This window comes from Miniopterus schreibersii (assembly GCF_964146895.1).
Source record: "Miniopterus schreibersii genome assembly, chromosome: 20".
NCBI classification, from domain to species: domain Eukaryota; kingdom Metazoa; phylum Chordata; class Mammalia; order Chiroptera; family Miniopteridae; genus Miniopterus; species Miniopterus schreibersii.
The window spans coordinates 19,818,586-19,843,101 of NC_138122.1; the positions used below are offsets into that span (position 1 = coordinate 19,818,586).

The 24,516-nt window shown below is 47.2% G+C and overlaps 2 protein-coding genes across 5 annotated transcripts in view; one reads left to right on the forward strand and one right to left on the reverse strand.

Moving 5' to 3' along the window:
- Window positions 1-730: 730 nt before the first annotated feature.
- KCTD10 (potassium channel tetramerization domain containing 10) lies at window positions 731-16,598 on the reverse strand. Of its 2 annotated transcripts, none has more exons than XM_081123556.1 (7): window positions 16,489-16,598; window positions 10,494-10,707; window positions 7,240-7,409; window positions 4,096-4,185; window positions 3,749-3,801; window positions 3,285-3,480; window positions 731-2,518 (listed from the first exon to the last, which is right to left on the reverse strand). In XM_081123556.1, the coding sequence occupies exons 1-7, from the start codon at window positions 16,489-16,491 to the stop codon at window positions 2,294-2,296; spliced, it is 951 nt and encodes a 316-aa protein (XP_080979682.1). In that variant the 5' UTR covers window positions 16,492-16,598; the 3' UTR covers window positions 731-2,293. The 2 variants fall into 2 exon arrangements, with proteins under 2 accessions (XP_080979682.1, XP_080979683.1); XM_081123557.1 differs by having other exon boundaries at window positions 4,096-4,182; window positions 16,489-16,569.
- A 252-nt stretch (window positions 16,599-16,850) lies between these two features.
- UBE3B (ubiquitin protein ligase E3B) overlaps window positions 16,851-24,516 on the forward strand; it is a 41,425-nt gene continuing 33,759 nt past the window's right edge. For all 3 annotated transcript variants that reach the window (XM_081123441.1, XM_081123442.1, XM_081123443.1), the window contains exons 1-6: window positions 16,851-17,016; window positions 20,497-20,599; window positions 22,318-22,499; window positions 22,648-22,768; window positions 24,138-24,197; window positions 24,372-24,476. In XM_081123441.1, the coding sequence (XP_080979567.1) occupies window positions 22,339-22,499; window positions 22,648-22,768; window positions 24,138-24,197; window positions 24,372-24,476 (447 nt within the window). In that variant the 5' untranslated portion in view covers window positions 16,851-17,016; window positions 20,497-20,599; window positions 22,318-22,338. The remainder of the gene's footprint in view (window positions 17,017-20,496; window positions 20,600-22,317; window positions 22,500-22,647; window positions 22,769-24,137; window positions 24,198-24,371; window positions 24,477-24,516) is intronic.

Genomic DNA, 24,516 nt, shown 5'->3' on the forward strand with positions numbered 1-24,516 from the left:
AAGCCGCTGGAGGAAGGGACAGGAGAGGCTATACCAGGGACTGGACTCGGGCACAGGCCCCCAGTCACCACAATCCGATGGCGTAGTTGAAAAGACAACTTGATTACAAGGGACCAAAAGCTGTTTCTTTTTTCATTGTAAGCTATTATGATGTAATAAAACTTTACTGAATCTTAGGCCAGTGTTTTACTTGGACAGCTCTTAAGCGTAAATACTGACTTATGCAGCACTATGTGCAAACAAAAGAAAAATCAGTTCTTTTGTTTAGGGTATGTTTGATGACAGCTGGACCAGCCAATGCTTTGCCAGCTCCTGGCCAGATGCAGCAGCACGAATCTGGAATGTTTCAGGGACCTCTCCTATCCCAGGGAAGCAAAGACTCAAAACCACAAGCGCAAGTTGGAGGAAGAGTGGGGGAGGGAGGGAGGAAGAGGGGGACACTGCCAGAAACACGAGATCATAAGGTGTAGAAGCCCAAACAAATCAGAATGTTCTACAAATGCAATCTCTGTGTAAACATTTAAAAACAATGTATTTGATGGCTTTCCATTCCTACAGGAAACATCACTTTAACTTTCTAGAAAAGTTCAACCCAAACAGTATAAAATATTTAAGAAACATTTTTAAGCCCCCCTTTCTTAGCACATAATAAAATCCAAACGGCCTCATATGAACGTTTCCCACACAGCCGTTTGAAAGCATCAGCCCAGTACTTGATTTCTGGGTTCAGTCATGATTGTTTGAAAGGTTTATTGGAGGCTTGGCTACAAAATAAAGGCATACAACTGTCGCAAGGAGGGCAGTGTGTACAAAGTCGAAGCTGTAAAAACCATTTCAAAATATAAACTCGTTTTTTTTGGAATACATTGTGTCAGAGGCTGCCCATGTTAATACCTTTGGTATAAAACAGTACGTTTCCCTTGAAAAGCGGACAAAACCCATCCATCACCTTACACACATTCATATCACCTTGAAACTACTCTATCTAGTCTAGTCTCAACCACCCATATTAGTCACATCTCACTTCTGTCCCTTGACAGGTGCAGAGGAGACTGGGAGGTAGGTAACCGAGAACATCCACCCCAGGCGAGCACCACCAGGGCCCCGCAAGCACACATCCCCATCAACAGTCGCACACGTCCCTTAAACCAAATGAACACGGACACTAACTGGACCCAGAAGGATCTTCACATCCTCTCACTGCTCACTGATGGCCACTCCATACTGTGTCAAAATCGGAGGCAAAGACACCAAGGGATCTCCAGGCGATGGCTAAGTTTACAGCAGGCAAACTGCCCCGAGACTGCTGGTATGAGTGGTGGTCCAGCATGGACGACAGGCTGGGAGGAAGAGCCTGAGGCCATACTGGATTTCTAAGCAAAGGCAGGCACCTACTTGCGGCAGTAAGCCCAGCTTAACAGGGAAGGGGGCCGAGGGGAAAGGAATGGGTCCCTGGACTTGTGAGCTATGCCTGTAACCAGGCCAGATGGCTTTCCTGGAATGCAGTGAGTCAACAAGGAGGGCAAGTGGAGGGGCAGAAGTCAGGGAAGCCAGGAACAGGGCTGAGCAGCTCTGCCCTTAGCCAGATGTGTGGGGGGCCCAAGAAGTAGCAGACCTCAGACCAGCCAAGGTAGCAACAGGCTTCCCCCTAAACAGAGCCAGGTATCTAGAACTAAACAACTTAGAGGCACAAAGGAGACCAGGTCCCATCTCCACTGCTACAAGCCGCCATTATTTACCAGTAAGCTCTGGGCATGAAATCCTGCAGAATGGACTTCTAGCAAAGCCGTGTCTGGAGAGAGTGCCAGGTGGATTTGCAGGAACCAGCCAGTGTGCTGGGTGGGATTAGGAAATATGGAGCCTGAAGACACCCCCTGGTGGCCACCAGCTGCAGGATCCCTCTCAGAGCTGTCAAACTGAACCCCAAAGACAACGCCATCCAAGAAGCTCAAACAGGTAGTCAACATCCACAAAAATAAATACTGCAAATAAGAGTCCTCACGTACACATCATTCCCATTCACACTTTTCCTCTGAGAACCCAGTAAGCCTGGCTCCGAGGCTTCTGAAGTTCTCACAGAAAGTAGAGCCCTTGGACACAGCTCGTCAGCAACATGGGAGCATTCGCCTGGGTACAAATCAATTCACCTTGTCGAGAAATATCAAAATAATCATCTGGCTTGTTACAAAAGTATCTCCAGACTCCAGGGAAAGTGGAAGGTGCCTGGGAGCCTGCATAGGATCTGAGTGCAGAGCAGGGAGGAGAGGAGGAGGGCTCAGGTCCGCTTGCCTGCTCACTGGTGGAGGTGGGCGCGGTCATCGGGCCGCTTGATGTGGATCCGCCGCACGCGCTCTATGCGTTCCCGCTCCCGCTCCTCGTCTTCGTCCAGGTGGTGGGAGCGCCCAGCTGCCCCACCTGTGGCCTCCAGGAGCGCATTGTCAGGTCCCCGGCCATCCTGGGCCTCATACAGCAAAATATTCAGGGTCTCCTCATAAATTCGGGCCTCAGGGAACTCCACCTGCGTCCCCCATGAAATACAGGGCAGGTAAGTGAGCATCGTACATGGCCTACAACCTCTACCGCCACCCAGCACTCAGGCTAAGTCAGGCCCCTGGGCTTCCATTTAAGCCCAAGGAGAACAAGTAAACAGAGGATCTACTGGGAGTCCAGTTCAATTAGCAGGGCACCAGGTCTGTAAAGGCACCTTGAAGCATGATTTAGCCCTGCAGGACGGCACAGAGACAGAAGTCATGGGAGAGGTCAAGTGTATTGGTTTGGAGTGGGTGATATAAAAATGGGCCCACAGAGTCCACATCAGTCAGGGGGACATGTGCTTGGAAGGAAGCCAACAAGGGTGGGAGCTAAGGAATGCGGAGCAGGCCCCCTGAGGGCGGAGGGCTGCTCCGGGTCAGTGGGTAAGTAGCAGGTCATGACTAGAAAGCCAAGGTCAAGATCTTGAAGGGAGCCCTGTTCCTCTGATGATCAGGATGGGACGGGGCCTTGATGGTGGGAAACGTGTTGCATGAAGGGAAAACGCGCATGGCAGTGTTGGTCAGTGAAGACCGGAGACAGTGCTAGTGGCGGGCTACAGAGTAAACACTCAGGGGAAGGAGCCTAGATGCAGTAGGACTGCCTCTGCTTGCCGAGCGTCATAAAAGGAATGCCATTCTGGTTCTTTGAGACCTACGCTTGGGCCCTCCCAGGGTCCAAAAGACAATGAGAGCTGTACAAGTCCAAACGCCAGACTAGCCCTGTAGAACCATCCACCCAGGGCCGGCCCTCACCTTGGTCTGTTTCTTCTCGGTGGCGTAGACGATGGAGGTACAGCAGACCTCCGCTATCTTCCGGCCCTGGCCGTAGAAGGACCAGCAGCAGATTTCATCCCCAATGACGTCCTTTATGAACAGGACTCTCCCGTTGAAGCGCAGAGAGAGCTTATCGAAGAGCTCAATGTTTTTCAACATGTTGTCGTCAGAATTGCTGCAAAAGAGCGTGTGATCAGGGGAGCACGAGCCGGTGGTAACTGCTAACGGGTATAGCGTTTCTTTGGAGGTGACGGCTGCACAACTCTGGGAATAGACTAAAAACTAATGAATTACATACTTTAAAAGGGTGGGTTTTATGGTACATGGGAATTATAGCTCCCATCTGGCATCTTCCTTTCTTTCCATCTACCTAGCTGGGCCCGGCGGGTGAGAGCAAAGGCTTTCCTAGTGAGTATGGATGTCACTTCTAGCTGCAGCCTTACCTGGTATATGAGTACTTGTTGTTACTTCTGTTGTAGAGTAACTTCACGGCTGGCTGTGGGTTGTTTGAAAAAAGGAAGAAGAGGGTTAGTTGGAGAGCAGATGCAATAAAAGCTGGTTTCCCATAGGGCTGGGCCCTGCCACCAGGCCGAAGAGGCAGAAAGCACAGCTCGTTGGCTGGGGTGGGACCCAAGAGCAAGGAACACAAGATGACCCACAGGTTCCCACTCTCAACTCTTTCTCGGGTCTTCCTCTGGCAATTACACAGGTTTTCATTTCCAAACCTATTCAGAAGAACTCTATCATCTCTGATAGCAAAAAGAATGCCACGAGGGTGCCTCCAACATACCTTATTTGAAGTCGCTATAAGTTTCTGTTCTTCTTTGGATGAGGTGATAACAGGAACTTTGCAGAAAGGCTCATAAGCATCTTTGTTCTGCTGGAACAAAACATGCTTTCAGCCGAGGAGGCCTGCCCTGCACTGGATGGTTTAAGCTGGCCTGCTGGGCAAAGGCAGGCTCCGGCGAGGGCAGGTGGGCAGTCATGGGTGGGAAGAGAGGAGAATTCTTACCACCAGTGAGTTAGGATGGGGGGACGACCAGGAGCCAAATTCTCCAGCAAGTCTGCTCTTGGCCAGGGCTGTTGTTATATGCCAGGTGCTCAGTAAATACTAGCAACGATGACACATTTCCACAGCCTAGGGAACCACTCAAACATAAACCCTAAACATGGCAGATGAAATACGACTGCATCAAAGCTCCTAAAACCCCATAGCAATGACTGCAGAAGAATAAAAAAAGTATAAGCCCATAAGAAAAGAAACAGTGAGAGAAGTGAAGTCAGCAGACAAAAAGATATAAAAAATTCGAGGCTAGAGAACAGATCCCAGATGAGTGATAACCAAGGAGGAGGAGACAGCTGGAACCTAAGTCAGCAGGGGGGAAAGAATACTGGAGATTTTCAAAGAACAGCTCACAGGGCAAAAGGAGAGGATCGCCTGCCAGGTGGCAAGAGCACCGGAGAGACCCCCGGATGGAGTCCCTTCCCCAGCCTGGCAAGAGAAAGGTCCATGTTCCTGGAGTGCTTTGTACAAGGCTGAGTTGCTATTCTGAAAACAGAGGGACTAAGTGAATAGTCTACACCCCCACCGGCCCCCTTCCCCTCTTCAGATCCCAGAGGGCAGTGAGTCAGGCTGATCCCCTCCAGGCAAGAGTGGAGGATTCCTCCACCGGAAACTGACCTCCAAAAAATGGCCTACAGATATGACACTGGGGGTTCCTACTGGAAAGTCAGCCTGTCATTCACCACTGAAGCCCACTGGACAACAAGGACCACCCACACGCATAGAGCTTTTCAGAGCCTCATTCTTAAATTTCAACAGGCCAAGGATCATCAGATGATATGTGCAAAGCCTGTCAAACATGAGATCAAAGAGAAAAGGTAAGGGAAGGAGTCAGACAAGGAAGGCAGCAGAAAGAAAACTTTGAATACCAGCATCACCAGACAGATGACAGCAGATATTGTGACCTATGAAACAAGATTGCGCCCTATGAAACATTGTATCCTATGAAACAAGACTGCATCCTATGAAACAAGATTGCCCCCTATGAAACATTGTATCCTATGAAACAAGACTGCATCCTATGAAACAAGATTACGACCTATGAAACAACATTGCATCCTATGAAACAATATTTTGTCCTATGAAACAGTATCAGCCTGCTATATAAACAAGAGCATTAGAAAACAAGGAAAGGCTCTTGGAAGTTAGAAATGTGACAGCAAAAGTAAAAAACTCAATAAAAGGGTTGAAAAAAATAAAATGGGGGGAAAAATAAAAACAAACAAAATAAAACCTCTGAGAAAGTAGAACAGGAAGATAACAGTGACAGAAACTGGGAGGTCAGTCTTGGAAGTTTAACCTCAGACTAATGAAAACCACATATAGGAAACCCGAAGGGCCTGTCTCCAAGACAAAGATGAATCAGATTCACCAGTGGGCCTGTACCTACCGACGGGAGACTAAGCTTTCCAAGATCTTAGGGCTGAACTAGGGATGTGCACGTAGAAAACCATGTAAGCAAAACGAGGAAGCAACTACCAACTCTGGGAAAAGTTACACTAGAAAGAAAATAGCCTACACTCTGTGGCTCAACTGTTAACAGCACAGACATCCCAATGTAAACTCTGAATACCAATTTAGCGAAACTGTGATAACCTATACTGGTAAACAGGAGAAAACACATGTGTATGTAAGTTTGGCAGTGGTTGGGGATGGTGGCAGTGCATAAGCTAAATTTAAATTTTCTATAGTAATCCTGTAGATAATGTTGAAAACTGAAACATCAATAAATAATATAATAAGTATGAAAACAAATAACTGCTGAAAGAATTAAAAGAGGCTGCCTGGGGTGTGAGGGGAAAAGGGCATATACACTGGTGTTTTTTTTAAAATTATCTTTTATTTTTTTGTATGTTTTTATTGATTTCAGAGAGAGGAAGGGAGAGGGAGAGATAGATAGGAACATCAATAATGAGAGAGAGTCATTGATTGGTGGCCTCCTGCACACCCCCTACTGGGGAATGGAGCCTGCAACCCAGGTGTGTGCCCTGACTGGGAATCAAACTGTGACCACCTGGTTCATAGGTCGATGATCAACCACTTAGCCATGCAGGCCGGGCTATAGTGTTTTTTTGACAACCACCACATATACTATGTGACTTCTTAAATGATGTACATGTATTACTTAAATACACATAAAAATGAAATAAAAACACTAAAGTAAAGGCTACAACATTTGGTTAGATTTCCAGTGAATTTACAGACTCTCAGGGCAGAGGTGGTGTGTGGAAATAGTTCCTTGAGAAGCAAGGCATTGTGGGTGCTGGTTCAATGGAGACAGACATGTGGCTTGGGAGAGACCCAAATAAGAGCTTCACTTATACAGATCCAATTCCTAGGACAACCCAAAGGGACTCTTGTGGTTCTCTGCCATGCTGGAACTTTGACATAAATGGCCACTGGCTATGTCTAGAAGCATTCTGGTTTTACAGGGACTTTGCTGTCACTACACTTGACCCTGATGTTCCTGTCCCAGGTCCAGCTGAGACAGGAGGGGTGTCTGGGTCTGCAGAGACTATGCTAGGCTCCCAACGATAACTCATGGGGTGAGAATAAGTCCCAAGATGGGACTAGAAAACAGACGAAGTATTACGACCCATGGCTCAGTACTAAAGGGTTTCAATGTACACGCAAGATGACCCAACACCATGCAGACTGAAATAAACCACAAAGTAGTTAGGTGACCTACACATTACAGAAAAGCCTCTTGGGGGTCACTCTGACCAAGGGGAGAGGCTCCAGGGTTAACTCATAAACTCTCACAAGAGGTCAATGAGGTAGGAAGTGCCCCATTTTGCAGAGGGGACAAGTGAAGAAGGCAGGTAGGTCTGGGGCCTCCCTACCCTTATGGGAAAAAAGGGTGATGCCTACTTGCAGGGCTGCCTGGCACTCCTCCACCAGGCCCTGGACCAGGTAGTACTTGGCTTCTGCCAGCAGCTCCTCGATCTCCCGGCGGCTCTCGGGCAAGGAGACTGCCCCGTCGCGAAGGTAGTTGAGTATCGTACCAAAGTGCTTCCCGCAGCGGTCAATGAGGATCCAGCCTGCAGTGGGAGGAGGAGGGAAAGGGCTCGTTACACAGGCACTCCTCCCTGGGAAGGCCCCGAGGAGAGCTGGGGTGTCTCCTGGCTCCCTTCACCTCCAGGGAAAGCAGGACCACACAGGGCGACACCACCAAAGGGCTAACTAGGCCCTGCCTGGGCAGCAAGGTCACAGCCTCAGAACTTGCTGGCTGGAAACCACCATACCTGGCCTCATCTGGTCTCAGGCTCTTACTGTCTATCACAGCTGTGGTTTCCTAAGTGGGGAAAATAATCCCCAATTAGGGCAGACCTGACACCAATGTGTGGCCTGGGGTCAAACCCTGGCTATGAGGAAGGAGAGGTATATCCATGACCCTGACGTGTCTGCTGGTCGTTATCTCAACCCTTCTTTCTACAATTGAGAAAACAAAGTATGGACTTAGTATCTGTCACATAGGTCAGAAGCCTCTGGGGGCCTTCAGCAGGCAGGATGAATGCGTGCAGGTGGGCAGGGCTGAGGGCCTATCAAAGAGCAGTGCCCTACTCACTTCGGGTGTTGGGGAAGGAGGGAGGGGTCTTCCTGCTCCAGCCTAGAGTGGCCAGGCAGAAATGCGGGCCCAGGGCTGTGTGAGCCTCTGATGTTCCAAGCAAAGCCAAAACTGCAGATTTTTGTGAAATCTCCTGATTTTTAAAAAATGCTAAACTAATTTTTTTAAACCTGTCATTAACCCATTTATAAGGCAATCGAAACACATTTGCAGGCTGCACTGGGCCTGTGAGCCCCCAGCTTGCAAACTCTACCCTGGAGCTAGGGCTTTTCTTCCAACAAGCTGACGCAATGAGGAAAGACAGTGTTATCTTCCCAGCAGGTCTTTAGGAGGGAGGCTCATCCCCTGAACTTTCCACAGATGAAAACTTTCCACAGAGGCCCAGAGAGGTTCGGTGATATTCCCAAGCTGGGGAGGCAGAACTAGACCACAAAGAACAAACATAGGAAAACTATTTTAGGGGAATTGGGAAGGCGGGTGAGAAGAAAAGTAGAACCTCAGTCCTTAAGAGAAATGGCAACCATCTCAGCCAAGCTGCTCCAGGGAGAAAACGACCCCATTCTGTCTTTGCATGGACAACTCAGCTACTTGGAAAGCGTGGGGGCCCCTGAAATCAATTACTCAAGTGACTTCAGTTACTCTGGACTGTCACAGAGTTTCCATAAACGAACAGGCGGACCGTCACACTGGGCTCTGGCTCAAGAATGCCGTCAGGAAATGCTTGTGGCAAAGGAATCATACTTTAGACAAATAAGGGCAAAGGAGCCAGGCGCATTCTCCCTGAGGTTTCAATTAGCATTTTGACTTCAAAGTATTTTAGTTGCTTTCAAAGCAGGAATCTATCCCTTTGAAACAGCCTCTCACATAGAAAAGCAAAAGGAAGTCAAGCTCGTGGGGAGTCTTTCCTGCTGCCACAGAGCACACGGGCCATTTAGGAAAGCTGTACACATCAGGGCAGCCTGGGGTCCGGTGGTCCCTTCAACAGGCTGGAGATCTTCCAGGAAGTGAGGGGAAAGGACATCCTCTCGCAGCTCTTTAGAACCTCAGTAGGTCCCCTGGTACCACTCCCATACATCTCCCAGTTCAGGGACAAAGGAGCTTAAGGGCTCTGTCTCTTTTGGGATGAGCACTAGGCCACCAGGGCGAGGGCTTTCAAGGAGAGTAGGCTTCCTCTTTGCTTCTGAAGCAACTCAGCGCTTTTCCTGAGCCCCACCGAGGCTGGGTAGGGTAGAAGAAAAACCACAACAATCCTGGGTTCTTCGATAAGGTCAGTTTCCTCCTGCAGCTGGGGTGCCATTGTCTGGATTTCCACAAATACTCTGGGCAATGCTGGGTGTGGTACAGCAAAGGAGAACCTCCCACTCATAAAAAGCTTTTTTTTTTTTTCTTTTTGCGTGAGACAGAAGGCAGTTCTGGAAAGCCGAGTTCACGGGAAGCCCAGAGAAGAGGAACTAAGCCTGGCTTCTCCAGGATGCAGAGAGAAACACCCCAACTAGTGACAGCCACGCTTCGGCCTTTTTAGGACCATAGAATGTACTATGCACGCCAGGCTTAGGACCCCCATCTCACCTACTGTGTCAAAACTTGCCCACCCTCTCAGGATCCAGTCCCTGGGCAGGCAGGGGCATCGGCATGGAGGCCAGCCTCAGAAACAGGTAAGCTGGGTCAAGCCAGGCTGTGGTCTAGCCTGGTCTCAAGCAATCTCAGGCCAAGGAATGTAAACCTCATGGGATCTGCCCCCTATGCCCAGCCAGGTAAGGACGTCCCCCTTTGTTAGGCACTCTTTGGTCAGGTGGATAGGAAGAGGTTATAGTAAGATGATTTTAGACAAATCTTTGCCTTTTAACTAACATGACTTTCCACATGAAAAAGAAAAAGAGAATGGAATATACATAGTATACTGAATACTTACTATGAACTAACAGCCCATGAGGTGGGTATCACTGTGCCCATTTATTCCATCAGATGGGTAAAATGAGACATCAACAGGTTAGCCACCTTGATTAGGATCGCCAGCTACTACATGGGGAGCTGTGACTCAATTCCAGGTCTGTGAGTCTTTGTCATGACCCCATCTTAGGAGGACAAGTGTGCAGAGAAAAGGCTCATGACTCACACTTGAGTTTCACTCTGAAGTCAGAGACTCATTGCTGTGCGAACAGGAAGGGAACCAACTAGGGTAGCTACTCCAGCCTCCATTTAACAGAGCTGAGGCCTGGAGCGGGAAAGTGACTTTCTCAAAGTCACACTGCAAATCGACAACTTCACCGAGCAAATCAACAATGAAGTCAAGACTGTGAGTACCATCCAGCCAACTCCTACTTGTCTTCAGATCTCAGCTTAAATGTCACTTCCTCCAGGAAGCCCCCCCTGACCACACACCCCAGACGAGATTTAGTCTCCCTGTTAGTCATTCTCAAGGTTCCCTGAACACCATGAAACTGAGCACAACTCAAGACCTGTAGCTGTGTGGACAACTGCCCATTTCCTGGCGGTTCTCTGAGCTAGAATGAAGCCCTTGACAGGCGCGTCCCCAGCACCTTGAGGGTGGGCTTACCTTCACTGTCAGTGAGCACTTCCATCCGCCCACTGAACATGGCTTTCAGCATCGTGTCCTGCTTGGTCAGCGTCTGCATGGTGGTGTAGTAGAGGGCGCCCCCCACGTTCAGTTTGACATACTTGGAGCTGGGGCTTGTACCCTTGAAGGAAGTGGTGCGGGTAGCAGCTGCTGGCACCGCTGAGCTCACCACGCTTTCTCCTGACATCTCTTCCTGCCAGGGAGAAGACACAGGGTCACCAGGGTCACAGTACCAGGCCCAGGTTACTTCTGAAAGCCACTGGGCTGAATCTGGCCTCCAGATGTGTTTTGCTTAGTCCAAGTATACACTGCATTTAAAACAGACTTGACTCAGCGTTGACAGCTCAGGTGCGTTCATAGAAAAGAATCCGGATTTCTGGCTTCTCTTAAAATCTGAGGCCAACTTGGCCAACTTGACCAGCAGGGCAGCAGCTGGTAGGAGTTGGGGTACAGGCTTCCCCCAGGCAAGGGGCATGTATTCCCCATTCTGCCCCAAACTCCACCCAGATGGCCTCATACCCTGACCTCACCTGCTGACCCTGTAGGTACAACTTTGCCACTAACTCTTGTGTTATGAGGACTTCCTTTCTGCCCACTACCCAAACAAACACTGGCCGCAGCCGAAGCAGTGCCCAGGTCTCTCTTTCCTTATTGCCACGCACACTGAACAGCCAGAAGTGCCACCTCTCAGATGAATGACAGATGGAATATGCTTTCATGAAGGTGAGTAGGATCCCAACTACCACTCCTAATACTTCCTATAGAAAAAAGGTGTTTCTGAGGACTAAACAACAGACATGAAACCTCTTGGAAACAAGTTATTGCAAAATGAGAGACTTCCTGTACTAGCACTGCCCAAAACAACAAGATCTGATGACTGTCTCTGTAACAACACTGCCAGCTCTTATGCCCATACCGGAGAAATGAATGTAGTGTCCAGATTTAAGCAGGCACAGGAAAGGAGACTGGGACCTGGCACATGAGTACTCAAAAACACTTCCTGAAGTAATCGGTAGAATTCTACAGCTGGAGAAGATGCCCAAGAGTGGGTTGAATCTTGACTGAATGTGGGGCAGAGCACTGACAGCGGGGCCCCTGACAGACCTGGCCTGATACCACATCTGGGCCTTGGTGTTCCCAATGAACGTGAGCCATTCCACAGCGTATCAGGTTAGACAAGGCCACTCAGAGGCGGATGGATCAAGGACATACAGACCACTCCATGATTGGCTCAACACAGACAAACACAAGAACATTGTCAAAGACATAAAAATGACCAAACATCCTCTTATCCTGGCTAATATCCTGCTACTTCTTTACCAATTAGAGCTTTAGCCCCATTCCATTTTTCTGCGTTCAAAACAGGAATTACTGAGGCCCAATCACAGAATAAGCCCTGCTTCCTGACAGCATCCAGCGCAGGGCAAGGCCCCACTTCTCTGAATCCTCCCCAGACCAGTCAAGGCCAGCCCAGAGTTGCCCCAGAGCTGTCCCTCGAAGCATCAAGAAAATAAACAACTCTGACTACACGTGTGCTCCTGGTGGTACTGGCTAGAGGGGACTGAGACACAAAACTTTTAAAAACACCCTGATGCTGAAAAACAGTTGTTTTTAAAAATTCTTTATGCCTTTCTATCTTTTACAGATCTCCCACAATGAACTTGTATTATTATATTTATAATTGCTAAAACACAAATGTTATTTTTTCATTGGAATATAATGGGTGACAACCTGCCTTCAATTGGTAAGAGCAGAAGCAATGGCCTGGAGCCCACACACTGGGAGACTCGAGTCAGAGCCTGCAGAGTAGCAGAGAGAAAGAACGGCCTCTGGAAAGACAAGTGTTTCCTCAACAAACAGTTTCTGCTTCATCCAGTGAAAACGCCACAAGGAGGCAAGTTTTCAAAAGCTCAGGCTTAGCTCACCTGGGGTCTCTGTGGCCTGATGCCAAACATCAAAGAAAAGAGGCCACGAAGAAATGGTGACCCCTCCCTTCTAGCTTTCCTTTGAAATCAGTCTGGAGACCAGACACTAACAGTTATCACAAGCCCCCCCCCCCTGCAAAATCTCTTTGTTCATGGGATGACAGCTTATAGGAATAAAGAATTTCTAAAAACTTTGAAGATTTGGGGCGGGGGGGGGCTTACAGTGTGATTTTATTGGTGTGTGTGTAGGGGAGAGTTAGTAAGGAAAATTTGCTCCAAAATGGAAATACTTTTTAAAGCACCCTTTTCAGATCTAAACTTACAGAAAAATAAATTTTGTAAGGCACCTACTATGAAACAGACAATACATTTGCTCTCCAATACATTTTTAAAGATAATTTGCATATAATGAAGCGTATTTTAAGTGTACAGTTTGAAGAGTTTTGGTCAACAGCTGCATCTGTGTAGCTCACCCTGACCCCCGACTCCAATCAAGAAAGAGAACATTCCTGTAGCTCCAGAAAGCCCGTGTGCCCCTTTCCCATGCCTCCCTCCCAGAAGACACCACTGCTTTCATTTCTACCACCACACACAACCACTTAAAATCTAAGCAATGCCGGAAGACAGCTATGGTGGTTTCCATTCTGTGAATTTGGATACATGGCCCACAGCTCTGTCACTTCCCAAAGTGAGTTGGTGACGAAGCAAGTGAAGGCTGTGAGCAAGTCCTACCTGGCCTTGAGCCTACGTTTTTATCAATGGTCATGTTTAGTATGTACAGAGCTATGACCACATAAATTGAGAAAGGAGGGCCCCTTCTTTAGAAAATACAAAAAAGCCCTGAAAAGATAGGAGGCAATATGTGGCTAAGCATTTGGGTTTGGGTTTGGAAGTCAGACCTGAATTTAATCCCCAGCCTTGCTGTTTACCAGCTGTGGGAGCCTAGGTGGGTCATCTGAGTTTAGCGGGTCTATCAACTGGGGACAACAGCAGTGCCTGCCTCCCAGGACTGCTGTGAGGGCTGCCACAGAGCACTCAGCACAATCCCTGGCTCAGGGCAAACACTCAAATGATGACTATTTGAGAATGCTCTCAAAGTCTCAAATTATCTTCTCTTTGGAGACTAGTTCCAGCTCTATTGACATCCGACTGAATTACTAAGAGATCTAGATTGAGACTCCAGAATAGACAAAGAAAGCTCTGAACCTTTCCAGAGCCCACTGCTCCAAAGGTCGGCCACCCTCAATACTAGAAGAGGCCCTAGGAAAGAAGGTTCTGGCTGTGTTCACGTCCCAGAGCCCAAGTTGCAGTTAGCTGAGGACACAAAGCAGGAAACAATGGGCCTCTCGCAGCAAACCTCTTCACAGAGGACTCGCCAGCCATCCTGCTTTTTAATTTGTTTCAAAGGTTTGATTTCATTTTTAATGAGGTTAGGGAGGTGGGACAGGAGAGTGCAAAGTTGGTTACAAGAAACAGAGAGGTAATTAATACGGGAGGTATTGGTTACTGATTCCATTCAATCAGAAAAGGGGTTTATTCCAGTTAGATGGATAAGTCAAGGCTTCTCTCTTTTCCATCTGCCCTGAGTATACTATTGCTGATTCTAAACAGTGGCCCTGGCACTTGGTTGACCATGGAAATCCCCTGGGGAGCATGAAATAATACTGATGCCTGGGTCCTACCCATGGAAATTCTGATGTAACTGGTCTGGAGTTGTGGCGTGGGCAACAGAAATTTTAAAAGTCCCCCAGGTAATTCCAATGTGCAGCCAGGATTTCAACCCACTGTTCTAAAAAGTTCGGTATGCCTTTATCAGGCTACAATTAACTTCGGGGCCCTGGAGAAGCATCCCAACCTTGGTGAATTCCTGACCATAGATGAAAACAAACCAAAGTATCATAAACAAAAGCAAGCCCCTAGTTCACAGCTTCAGAGCCACAAACAGGAAGCAACTGTATGCGTGCTTAAAAAATAAAAGTCAGCTGAAGGGGGAAAACTGTTGACTTGAAAGGAGACTCAGGCAGGTATAATAGGAAAAAAGGCACCACCTGTAGATGTTTTCTGTATGACTCTCTGTAGAACTGTCTACCTTGTATGTGTGTTGGGGGAAATACATGTGGAAGGTTTGATCAAGAGTTCGGTAAACCTGGATGGCAGTTCAGTTTCCCTACTTCCTGTGCGATGTTCAGACAAGTGATTAACTGAGCCTGTTTCCTAACTTGCAAATGAAGGTAAAGCCATAATCTTCATAATAACCCCCAGGGAATGAATGTTCAAGTACTTGGCACCTGATCCTTTGTGTTTTCCTTCTGCCCCTTAAGCTCTCCTTAAAACCAGAGATCACAGCCCTGGCTGCACTAGAATTACCTGGGGATGCTTAAAAAGTTCTAACGCATGGGCTTCACCCCAGAACAAGTAACGAAATTTGGGGAGGGGGAAGGAGGAGCATGGCAGCTCAGAAACCAGAGTTTAAAAAAAGCTCTTTAGGCGATTCTAATGTATGGCCAGAGCTGAGAACCACAAAGCTAAGATGTGTCTTTAACCAGCTAGATCTAAGAGTCACTGCTTTGATGCTAATTATACAACTTCCTCTGAGCTGAGGACATTTCTGCAACTCAGAAAAGTCTGTGGTTCCATTTCAACCAAACTAAATTCAATCAGCCACCTAAGTGTAGCATTATTTTCCATCCAAAACCTACAGGACAGCTACTGCCGAATTACATTCTCTTCCTGTGTTTGGCACACAAATTATTGACCTGTGACTCTCAACCGTCTAGTGGGAATAATGTCATCAACCCCACTTTCTAGGGGAGAAAATTAAAAAATCAGAACTATTAAGGTCCTCTGACTCCCACTATCATGTCCATTTTATGATATAACCCTAATCGAAGAAATCATTGCTTTACTTCCCTGCAGAGGTTGTTAGCACAGGTTCCTGGGGCCCACCCTGGGCAGATCCAACAGTCTGTGGTAGGACTTGAAAATGTGGCCATTTCTAACACATCCAGCTGATGCCGCTCATCTGGGGACCACAGTTTGAGAACCGCGGGTTGAAGCCTTCTTCCCCTCAGGTGGTCTCCTAATTTTACTCAAAATAGAGCAGACCCAACTCACACGCAGGGCTGACTCAATTTTTCTCCAGCCGCGTCGTTGGGACTGATCTTTCCTAAGGACTGCACTTTCTAGAGAGGACGCTGGCAAACACGTAAAAAGAGGGTCCGGGCTGAACTTTTTGCTCACTGCCATCCAGGGACAAAGAGCTACTCAAGGAAGGGACTCCTGGAGGAACCCGAGCGCACAGAAACTTCCCACAGCTGGGAAGGCTGCCTGCGAGACATCCCCAACCTACCTGGGGCCTCAACGCAAGTGGCTAGATAGGTACCCAGGCACCAGGCAGGGCGCGGGACTCCGTGGCCAGGTACCCCGACCTCAGGCCCCTGGCATCGCTCCGGGAGCTCGGGGCGCAGAGCCGCCCGCCTCCCTCCCCTTCCCCCCGCCCGCCGGCGAGCTCACAGCACCTGGAAGCCCCTTCCCCAGCCCCCCCGCAAACCCACGACTCCAGTTACAACTTCCCACCACCCCAAACTCTCCGCGCCCAGGAATCCCACTTCGTCTTCTCATACCCTACCCATTCTCCTTCACAACTCCCCCAACCCTAATTTTCCACCCCAAAAATCCGTCTTCGATGACATCTCTTTGTTCGCTTCACAGCCACCACCAATTCCCATTTCTAACAAAGCACTCAAGTCTCTGAGACATCCCCCCCCCCCCCCCCACTTACCCACTCACTCACCTATCTACTCCCCAAGCCCACACGCCCTCTCCCGGATTTCCAACAGCCGGGGACCCCCGCCCCCTGCAAATTCTCCACCCAGTGCCCTTCCCCCACCCCCGGCCTCGCCCCCATCGTATTCCCCAAGCTCCCTCTTCCCTATGGCGACAGCCCCCTCTCACACCCCCTCCTGCCGGGCCTCTCCCCCGCTGAGGTGGCTTTGCCCCGCTCTCCCCGCCGCCCAGAGCTCCCAGTCGGTGGGCACCGCCCTCCTTACCATGAAAAGTCGGAGGACGCCGGAGTCTCCAAACCCGGACTGAAGAGGCAGGAAACACCCAGCTCGCGTGAGCCAGGGGTGGAGGCGGGGTCGGGGCGGGGACTTCCGCTGTGTGTATCCGACTTCCGCCCCGCAGAGGGCGCCTTCCTAAAGGATCCGTTGTACTCCTCGACATTGGCCGCGTTCTTTCCAACATGCCTGGCTGGAGTGGGTTACAGCTCCTCTCTGCTGGGTCAGGCATTTATCCCGTTCCGGAATGCTCCGCTCTTTCAGCTTCCAGAGAGGAGGAAAAGATTCAGGGAGGTTGTCATTCCCCGGCGGAGAAGCCCTGCGGAACTGTCGTTGGCCGGAACGGGAGAGCTGTTTCCCGGCGGAGCTCTGAGAAAGAACACCCCGGGGCAAGATGGCGGTGGAGTCTCGGTCGCTGCCCCGGGTCCGGCGGAGCTCAGGTGTATTGGGCTGAGGCGACAGTAGCTGCGGCTCCGACCCCGAGCGCGGGGGCCTCGAGCGGATAAAGGTCTACGGCCTGTGGGTAGCGAGTGTGAACACGATCGTGGGTTCCCCGGGTGGTGGGGCCGGGGACTTTAAGGGAGGTAGCCCTGGGGCCGGGTCCCTGCCTCACCTGGTCGGAGGGGCAGGTGCTAGCGGCTGGCTTTCGCGCTTCAGGATGGTCTCTCCGTAGCCTTTTCCATCTCTTTTCACCTCTGGGGCCTTTATAAACGTACTAACGCTGGGTGAAAAAGGTTTGTTATTGTGGTGGTTGATGCCGAAGAAAGACGCCGGGGCTAAGGGAGTCACCGAAACTGGAGTTTGAATCCTGTTTTCTCGCTGTGTGGCCTTGGGTGAGTTTCCTCACCTCTCTGAGCCTCAACTTCCTCCTCTGTGAAATGGCGTAATTAGCTCGTTTCACAGAGGATGTTGTATAAGGCAAGGTTTAGTACCGTGCCAGATGCCCAGCTGTCAATTAAAGGAAGCTGGAAGTAATGATATAAGAAAAGCTTGTTCGAAATTTGACTCTAAGCCCCACTCGGCAGCCTTGCAGTCTCAGTGGGAGACTCTATGGATCTTGTGTGTTTCTTTTCCAAATAATTGCTTTGGAGTTAGACCTGAATTGAAATTCAGGAGCCTAGCCACCTCTGACAAGTCCTGTACCCTCTCTACGTTTCATTTTTCTCCCTGTGAAGGTGAGATTGATACTAGCACACACCTAGGTTGTGGTGGTCATTAAATCTGGCTGCCCAGCTGTTCCCACCATATAAGGAGAATCCTTTGGGGCGCAGTCAGCAGTTGTTCAATCCTTTGAACAATAGTCTTTGGATTCTTTTGCGCTTTCATAGTTCCCCATGAAGTTGGTCTTATCCAGAAACAACTGATCTTGAGCTGGTCTCATGGGAATATTGAAGTAAAGGAGAGTCTGAGTCCTGTCTCTTCTATTAAAAAATCTTGGCTCTGACCCTTACTAATGGTCTAACCTGGGCTGTGGGAGATACTCACACAGGGTTGCTGTTCTTATTAGAGGAGATCAGTTAGGAAGGACTTGGCCCGTAGTGGGTACTTAAGCAATGTGTTTTCCGTTTGCTTTTCATGTGATCTTAATTATCACCAAACTCTTGTTTCCTCATCTTCCCACCTATATCACTATTGTTTCCCTAAATGGATTGTAAGCTGCTAAGGGCAAAACAGTAAAGCTTGCTTATATGCTATTCGTTTCCAGATGCTTTTGTTAATATTGTCTCATTTAATGCCAGTTACAGCATCATTGGGTAAATGTTTCATTTAATTCTTTCAGCAACCTAGGAAGTAGGTGCGTTACTAGTATTATCCTCAATTTTCATATAAGTAAACTGAGGCCTAAGGAGGGTAAGTAACTTGGCCAAATGAGGTAGAATCAAAACTGAAAAAAACCAAGGACTACTCTGTCTGATCCAAAGCTTTTTCTGTTACAGCCTTTTCTTTGATTCTCAGTGGCACTTAGCAGCACAAGCACTTAATAAATACTTCACGGTGTGTTTTGTTTTATGGATAAGTTATAATAGACACAATATAGGTAGAGGAGGTGAATAAGAAAGAATTGAAAAGTGCAAAGTATAGATTATCATATGTTGTAAACAGAAACCAACATATAACATTGCTGAGGGGATGATAATCTCAAGGAAGGGATCTTATCCTGAGAGGCCCCCGGGGAAAAGTGGGAGTTTGAGGTACAGCAAGTCCTCAAATAACGTTTCATTCAGTGTCATTTCATTATAACATTGATGAGTGCTGTAGGAACTTAACTCTTGTTTATATCAATTAGCCTATGGTTTCATTATATGCCATTTGCCCCAGTTCCAATAACCTATAGACAATGTTAACCAAGGACTTGCTGTAGTCTTATAGTCTTGCTAAGTCACAGTTTGTGTGCAGCCTCCTATTTTTTCATTGGGATTAGACTCCCTCTCTCCCCCTTCCTCTCCCTCACATATGAGGGACTGTCAGCACGTTAAGGAAAGAGCATACCTCTGTGCTCATGGCTTGGGCCCAACTCTTGCAGCTCTTAGGAGCTTGAAGCTATTACCCAACCTAAACAGGGCCGGGGGTTAATTGCCCACATGACAGGACTGGTGAATCCTAGTGCACCCAGGGATAGGAAAAAAAATCTAATGGGTGAGGAATGTAAGGGTCCCAACATTATTTCTTCCTCCCAGAACCTTAGTGAGCCTCTGCTGGAGACTGTTAAGAAAAGAAAAACATTGTGTCTATGAAAATAATACATGAGCCCTGGTCAGGTGGCTCAGCTGGTTGGAGCATCATCCCATACACAGAAAGGTGGTGGGTTCAGTCCCTGGTCAGGGCGTGTACAGGAGGCAACCGATGGATGTTTATCTATCTCTGTCTGTCTTTCTTCCTCCCCCTCCCTCCCTACTGCCTTCTCTAAAATCAACAAACGTATCCTCGTGTGAGGATTTAAAAAATAATAATAATAATAATACATCAGACTTATTGACTATGCTCTGTCAGCCACTTTAGTAGGTACTTGATGTATATCATATCATTTAGTCCTCATGATTGGCCTCTGAGCCATTTAACAGAGGAAGACAGGCTCTGAGACATCACCCTACAGTACATGGCAGAGCTAGAGAGTGCCTCTCAGTACTATGCTGCCTCTCCATGAGCTTTCTATGGGAAACTTAGAAAACAGAGCAGTTAAAAAGCAGAATTTTCCACAGTTCAACTCTCTCAAAACAACCACTCTTATATAACATACTGGTGTGTTTTCCCCCAGTTTTGTATGTATGTGTGCACATGCATTTTTCTTTTTCATGTAATTGGAATTATACTGGTTCACACAATTTCTTAGGCATAATCATTTTTCAATATTGTTAAAAATGTCAAACATAATTTTCAGTGGCTTTTTTAACATTCTATCCCCTTTGTTATTCTTGCTTACATCACAAAGCATGTAAAGCTTTAACTCAGTAACTTCTTTGGTCTTATAGTTGACCTTTGAACAATGCAGGGGTTGGGGCACCGACCCCCTTGAGCAGTTGAAAATCCACATATAACTTTTGATTCCCCAAAACTGAACTACTAATAGCCTACTGTTCACTGGAAACCTTACTGATGACGTAAACAATCGATTAACACATTTTTGTATGTTACATATATACTGTATTCTTACAATAAAGGAAGCTAGAGAAAAAAATGTTAAGAAAACCATGAGGAAAAGGAAATACATTTACAGTATTTATTGGAAAAAAATCCATGTGTAAGTGGACCCATGCTGTTCAAACCTGTGTTGTTCAAGGGTCAACTGTATTTTCAACCAATTCTCTTTAAACTGTGAGGACTGTGGAAATAAAGTTTAACATTTAGACCAGACATTAACTAAAGAGAACATAGTGCTGTTTTTTAAACCAGATGCACTGCATTTGTTACCTTTACTCAGTGAGGAAGATGTGTGATGCCCTACCTATAAAACTTAACTCTAAATCTGGATTTTTTTTTTTTTCCTTCCGCTTCTGCCAGAGAAGACAAGCTCCTCTGAAGTGAGAAGCTGCCCTTGGCTGTGAGCCCTCTGCAAGATCACTAATGATCACTTGGCATTTCTGCGACACCGGCAGGTCCTCAGGTGAGCTCTCTGGACTTCCACTGCTGGGGCCAAAAGAGTGCATCATTCAGAAGAACACCTTCTGTCTGGTCTTCTCATCCTTCCTCCTGTGTTTTGAGAATTACTGATGAGAGGCACACGTGTGAGAAAAGACTTGTTGTTTGACAGATGTGAAACTGTTGAAAAGGGGCCACAGAGGTCCCTCAATATGTCGACGTGGGAGGAGCCTCCCATGTGCCTTTTATTCTTTTTTTTTTTTTTTTTTTTTATGTCTTTATTATAGATTTCAGAGAGAGGAAGGGATAGGGAGAGAGAGTGATAGAAACATCAATAATGAGGGAGTCGTCATTGATCAGCTACCTCCTTCACTCCCCTGACTGGGGATTGAGCTTGCAACCCAGGCATGTGCCCTGACCAGGAATTGAACCTAGATCTCCTGGATCCTAGGTCGATGCTCAGCTGCTGAGCCACGCCCAGCCAGGCTAACCTTTTATTCTTGATGTTTTCATGTGGGTGCTGCTTTGAGTGAAGTAACCTAGTAAAGAGGTTACTAGAACTAACCTTCTTTTCTAGAAGTCTGGATTTATGAGTAATTCATTTCAGTGTTTTTGTGAGCTGGGCTGATTATGTATTTTGGATAGAATGACAAAGTTATCAGGCATCTAAAGAAATCATCTGTACAAGAGGTTCCATGGACCAGTACTGTGTGCTCTGGGCTGTGAGCCAAAGCCATCCCTTTGGGAAAAGAATTACTGGTGATTGAGATAAAAATGCATAGCCCTGGCCAGGTGGCTCCATTGGTTGGAGCATCATCCCATGCACCAAAAGTTTGCAGGTTTGATTCCTGGTCAGGGAACATACATGGGTTGTGAGTTCCATCTCTGGTTGTGGCTCGTATGAGAGGCAACCTATCAATGTTTCTCCTACATTGATGTTTCTCCTCTCTTTCCCTTCCTCTCTGTAAAAAAAAAAACTTTTTTAAATCAATAAACATATCCTCAGGTGAGGATTTAAAGAAAAAAGTGTAATGGATAATTTAGAACCTCTATCTAAAAGTACCAGTCAGTGATGGGAGCAGCTCTTCTCTAAACAACGGAATAAGTTGCACATAAAACAAACATTCACTTCAATGGATTGTCTTGCATCCTGGAATCATGTACCTTTAGCTTTTTTTAGTGTTAAAATGATCCTTTTAAAAAATAAAAGGCTTTTTTAGTGCTGGACACAAGGTAGGTACCAGTGAATATTTGTTGAATGAATGGATGAATGAAATAACAGTGACAGTAAATACTCATGTTTTGTTTTTCCCTCAAGTCTTGACTTGGCAAAATAAAAGTGGATAGCTTGGTGTTGGCTTCCTAGATATTGTGGACTGCTCCAGAAGATTCAAATATCTAGGAACCTTTGACTTAGAGGATGCCTGGTTTGCATTAGAGCTTTATGGATGAGATCAAGTCATGTTCTGTTCATTCGTTAAACAATTACAGAACCCAAACCCTATGCCAGGCTCTGTGCTCTCTCTCTTAAGAAATTGTAATTATTTAATACAGGAAAAAGCATCAATGCTCTTGGTGAGTTGCATGAAAAGAGCTGATAGGAATTTGGGACTTGTGCCAGGAGAGTAATTAGCACTCTGAAAGGTGCTGTCCACACCCCTGCCCACCGTTTGCTCTCGAACCCTTTCTATGCGTGTTTTTCATATAACGATCTACAGCAACTCCTTGCCGTTTTCCTTGCAGGGTTTGTGCAGGTTTGCAGTCATGTTCACCGTTTCTCAAACCTCGAGAGCATGGTTCATTGATAGGGCCCGTCAGGCTCGAGAGGAAAGGCTTGTGCAGAAGGAGCGGGAGCGGGCAGCCATCGGGATTCAGGCCCACTTCCGGAGTTTCCTCTGTCGGAGTCGACTGCAGAAAGCAATCAGGTGGGTGCCAGGAGCTCCTCAGCACGTTTTTCTCTTGCTCCCAGTTAACATCAAGAAAAGATGGCATTTTCTCTTACAGTTCTAAAAAGCCTTCCAGCTGCTGTGAGCTCCTAATTAAAAATGTCTCTTTTTACCCTTCCTCCCTTAGGAGAGAGATCGATGAGTTTTTTCAAGCAGATGACTCTGGGTCCAGTAAAAGAAGTGCACTTTGTATTTTTAAGATTGCCAGGAAACTGCTGTTCTTGTTCAAGATTAAAGAGGATAACGAGGTAGGGTACTAATAGCAAACATCCATCGTGCTTCCTGTCTGCCAGGGCTTTCATAAGTACTGAGCCATTTAGTCCTCACGGCCACTCTCAGGCAGCAGCTCACTGGTTCTCCCACATCCTGCCCTTTTGTCCTCTTGGGACCTGATTTGCAGGGGTTATGCTCAGTGCTTCTGGACCTCCTCACAATTCTTTTCTCATTGACTATCACAAGCACTTGTTGGACTCAGATGCATACAGGAGCCAGGCAGGTTAGGTAAATGAGTGAACGAAGCCATTGATGAGACAAAACATAATACAAGTCATAGTGAATGGCAGCTCACAGTGGTGATGAGGACATCAGAGGGAGTGATGAGGTCTGAGGCACGTCCTTCCAGAGGGAACGGCCTCTACTCAGCTTCCGCCAGTGGTGGACTCTGATTTTTTTAAAGAGATGCTGGACTTCTTTATGCTCAGTTTTCTAATTTGTAAAAGTTGGTAGCTAATTTCAAATCCCTTTTAAATCCTACAAACCAAACAAAACATGCTGGTTGTGCCTTTGGGATTAGAATTAGCCCAGAAAATACAGTTCCAGGAAACAGCTAGTTATCTGTCACAGTACCAATGATACCATTGAGGAACGTCTCTGGGTGATCAAGGGTTACACGTTCATTGTTGCTAAGTCTCAGGTTGTGCCAGACCTTCTGCTAGGCATTGGGGCTCCAGAAAGAAGCAATACAGGCAAGGTCTCTACCCTAGAGAGCTCAGAACCCAGCAAGAAAGGGAGGGAGGATTACACTCAGTGAACACACGGCCACGGAGATGGAGACAGGCAGGCTTGGTGAGGTGATCCCCGTTTACAAAGGTGGAGACTAGTTCAGAGTGATGGGGCTACCACCCAGAACCACATCACTTTTAAGGGTGGATCCAGGGTTGATATTGCCACAGTGTAGTCTGGTGTCTGGCTTCTACTTTTCTTCTTTTTGCATTTCAAGATAAAATTGGTGATGGAACAGCCTGTGAGGCAAAAGTCAGTATCCATGATGCTTACAAAATGGCAAATAGGAGAGCATGGTTTAGGAAATAGCTGCTAGTCCACAGGAATCCAAGCCCAGTCTGCCAGGTTGATTTTGTGTTTCAAAAGGAGCCCCAATCTGGGTTTTTGTATGAAATACACCAGTTCCTAAAATAAATGTAGGGCTAATTGAGCCAGTGGGCGGCCACCAGTTTGAGAGCCTTTCTTTCCCACATCTGTAAGAAGGAATTTAAAATGATCATGTGTATGAGTCTTCTGGCATAATGCCTATACATGCCAGGTGCCTACCCAGCATTTGCTTCTTTCCCATTTTTATTAGCTGTGGGAACTTATAACCCCAATTCTGCCTTTTTGCAGAGATTTGAAAAGTTGTGTCGCTGCATCCTGAGCAGTATGGATGCTGAGAACGAACCCAAGGTAAGTGGGATGGGTTTAGTGTTAAAATAAGTCTTATCAGCCACTTATTTGTCCATTGATCTTCACTGCCTTACCTGGCACTGGACCCAGCTAATTGGTCCATGCCACTAGCTAGAGCATATGCAATTTGATCCCTGTAAGTGCCCATTACATTTCTCTTTCTCCTGCTTATAGGTGTGGTATGTGTCCCTGGCTCTTTCCAAGGATCTCACCCTTTTATGGATTAAACAGATCAAGGACATTCTGTGGCATTGCTGTGAGTTTCTTGGGCAGCTCAAGGTAAAAACGAAACACTGTAAATATATCCTTATCATTTGGG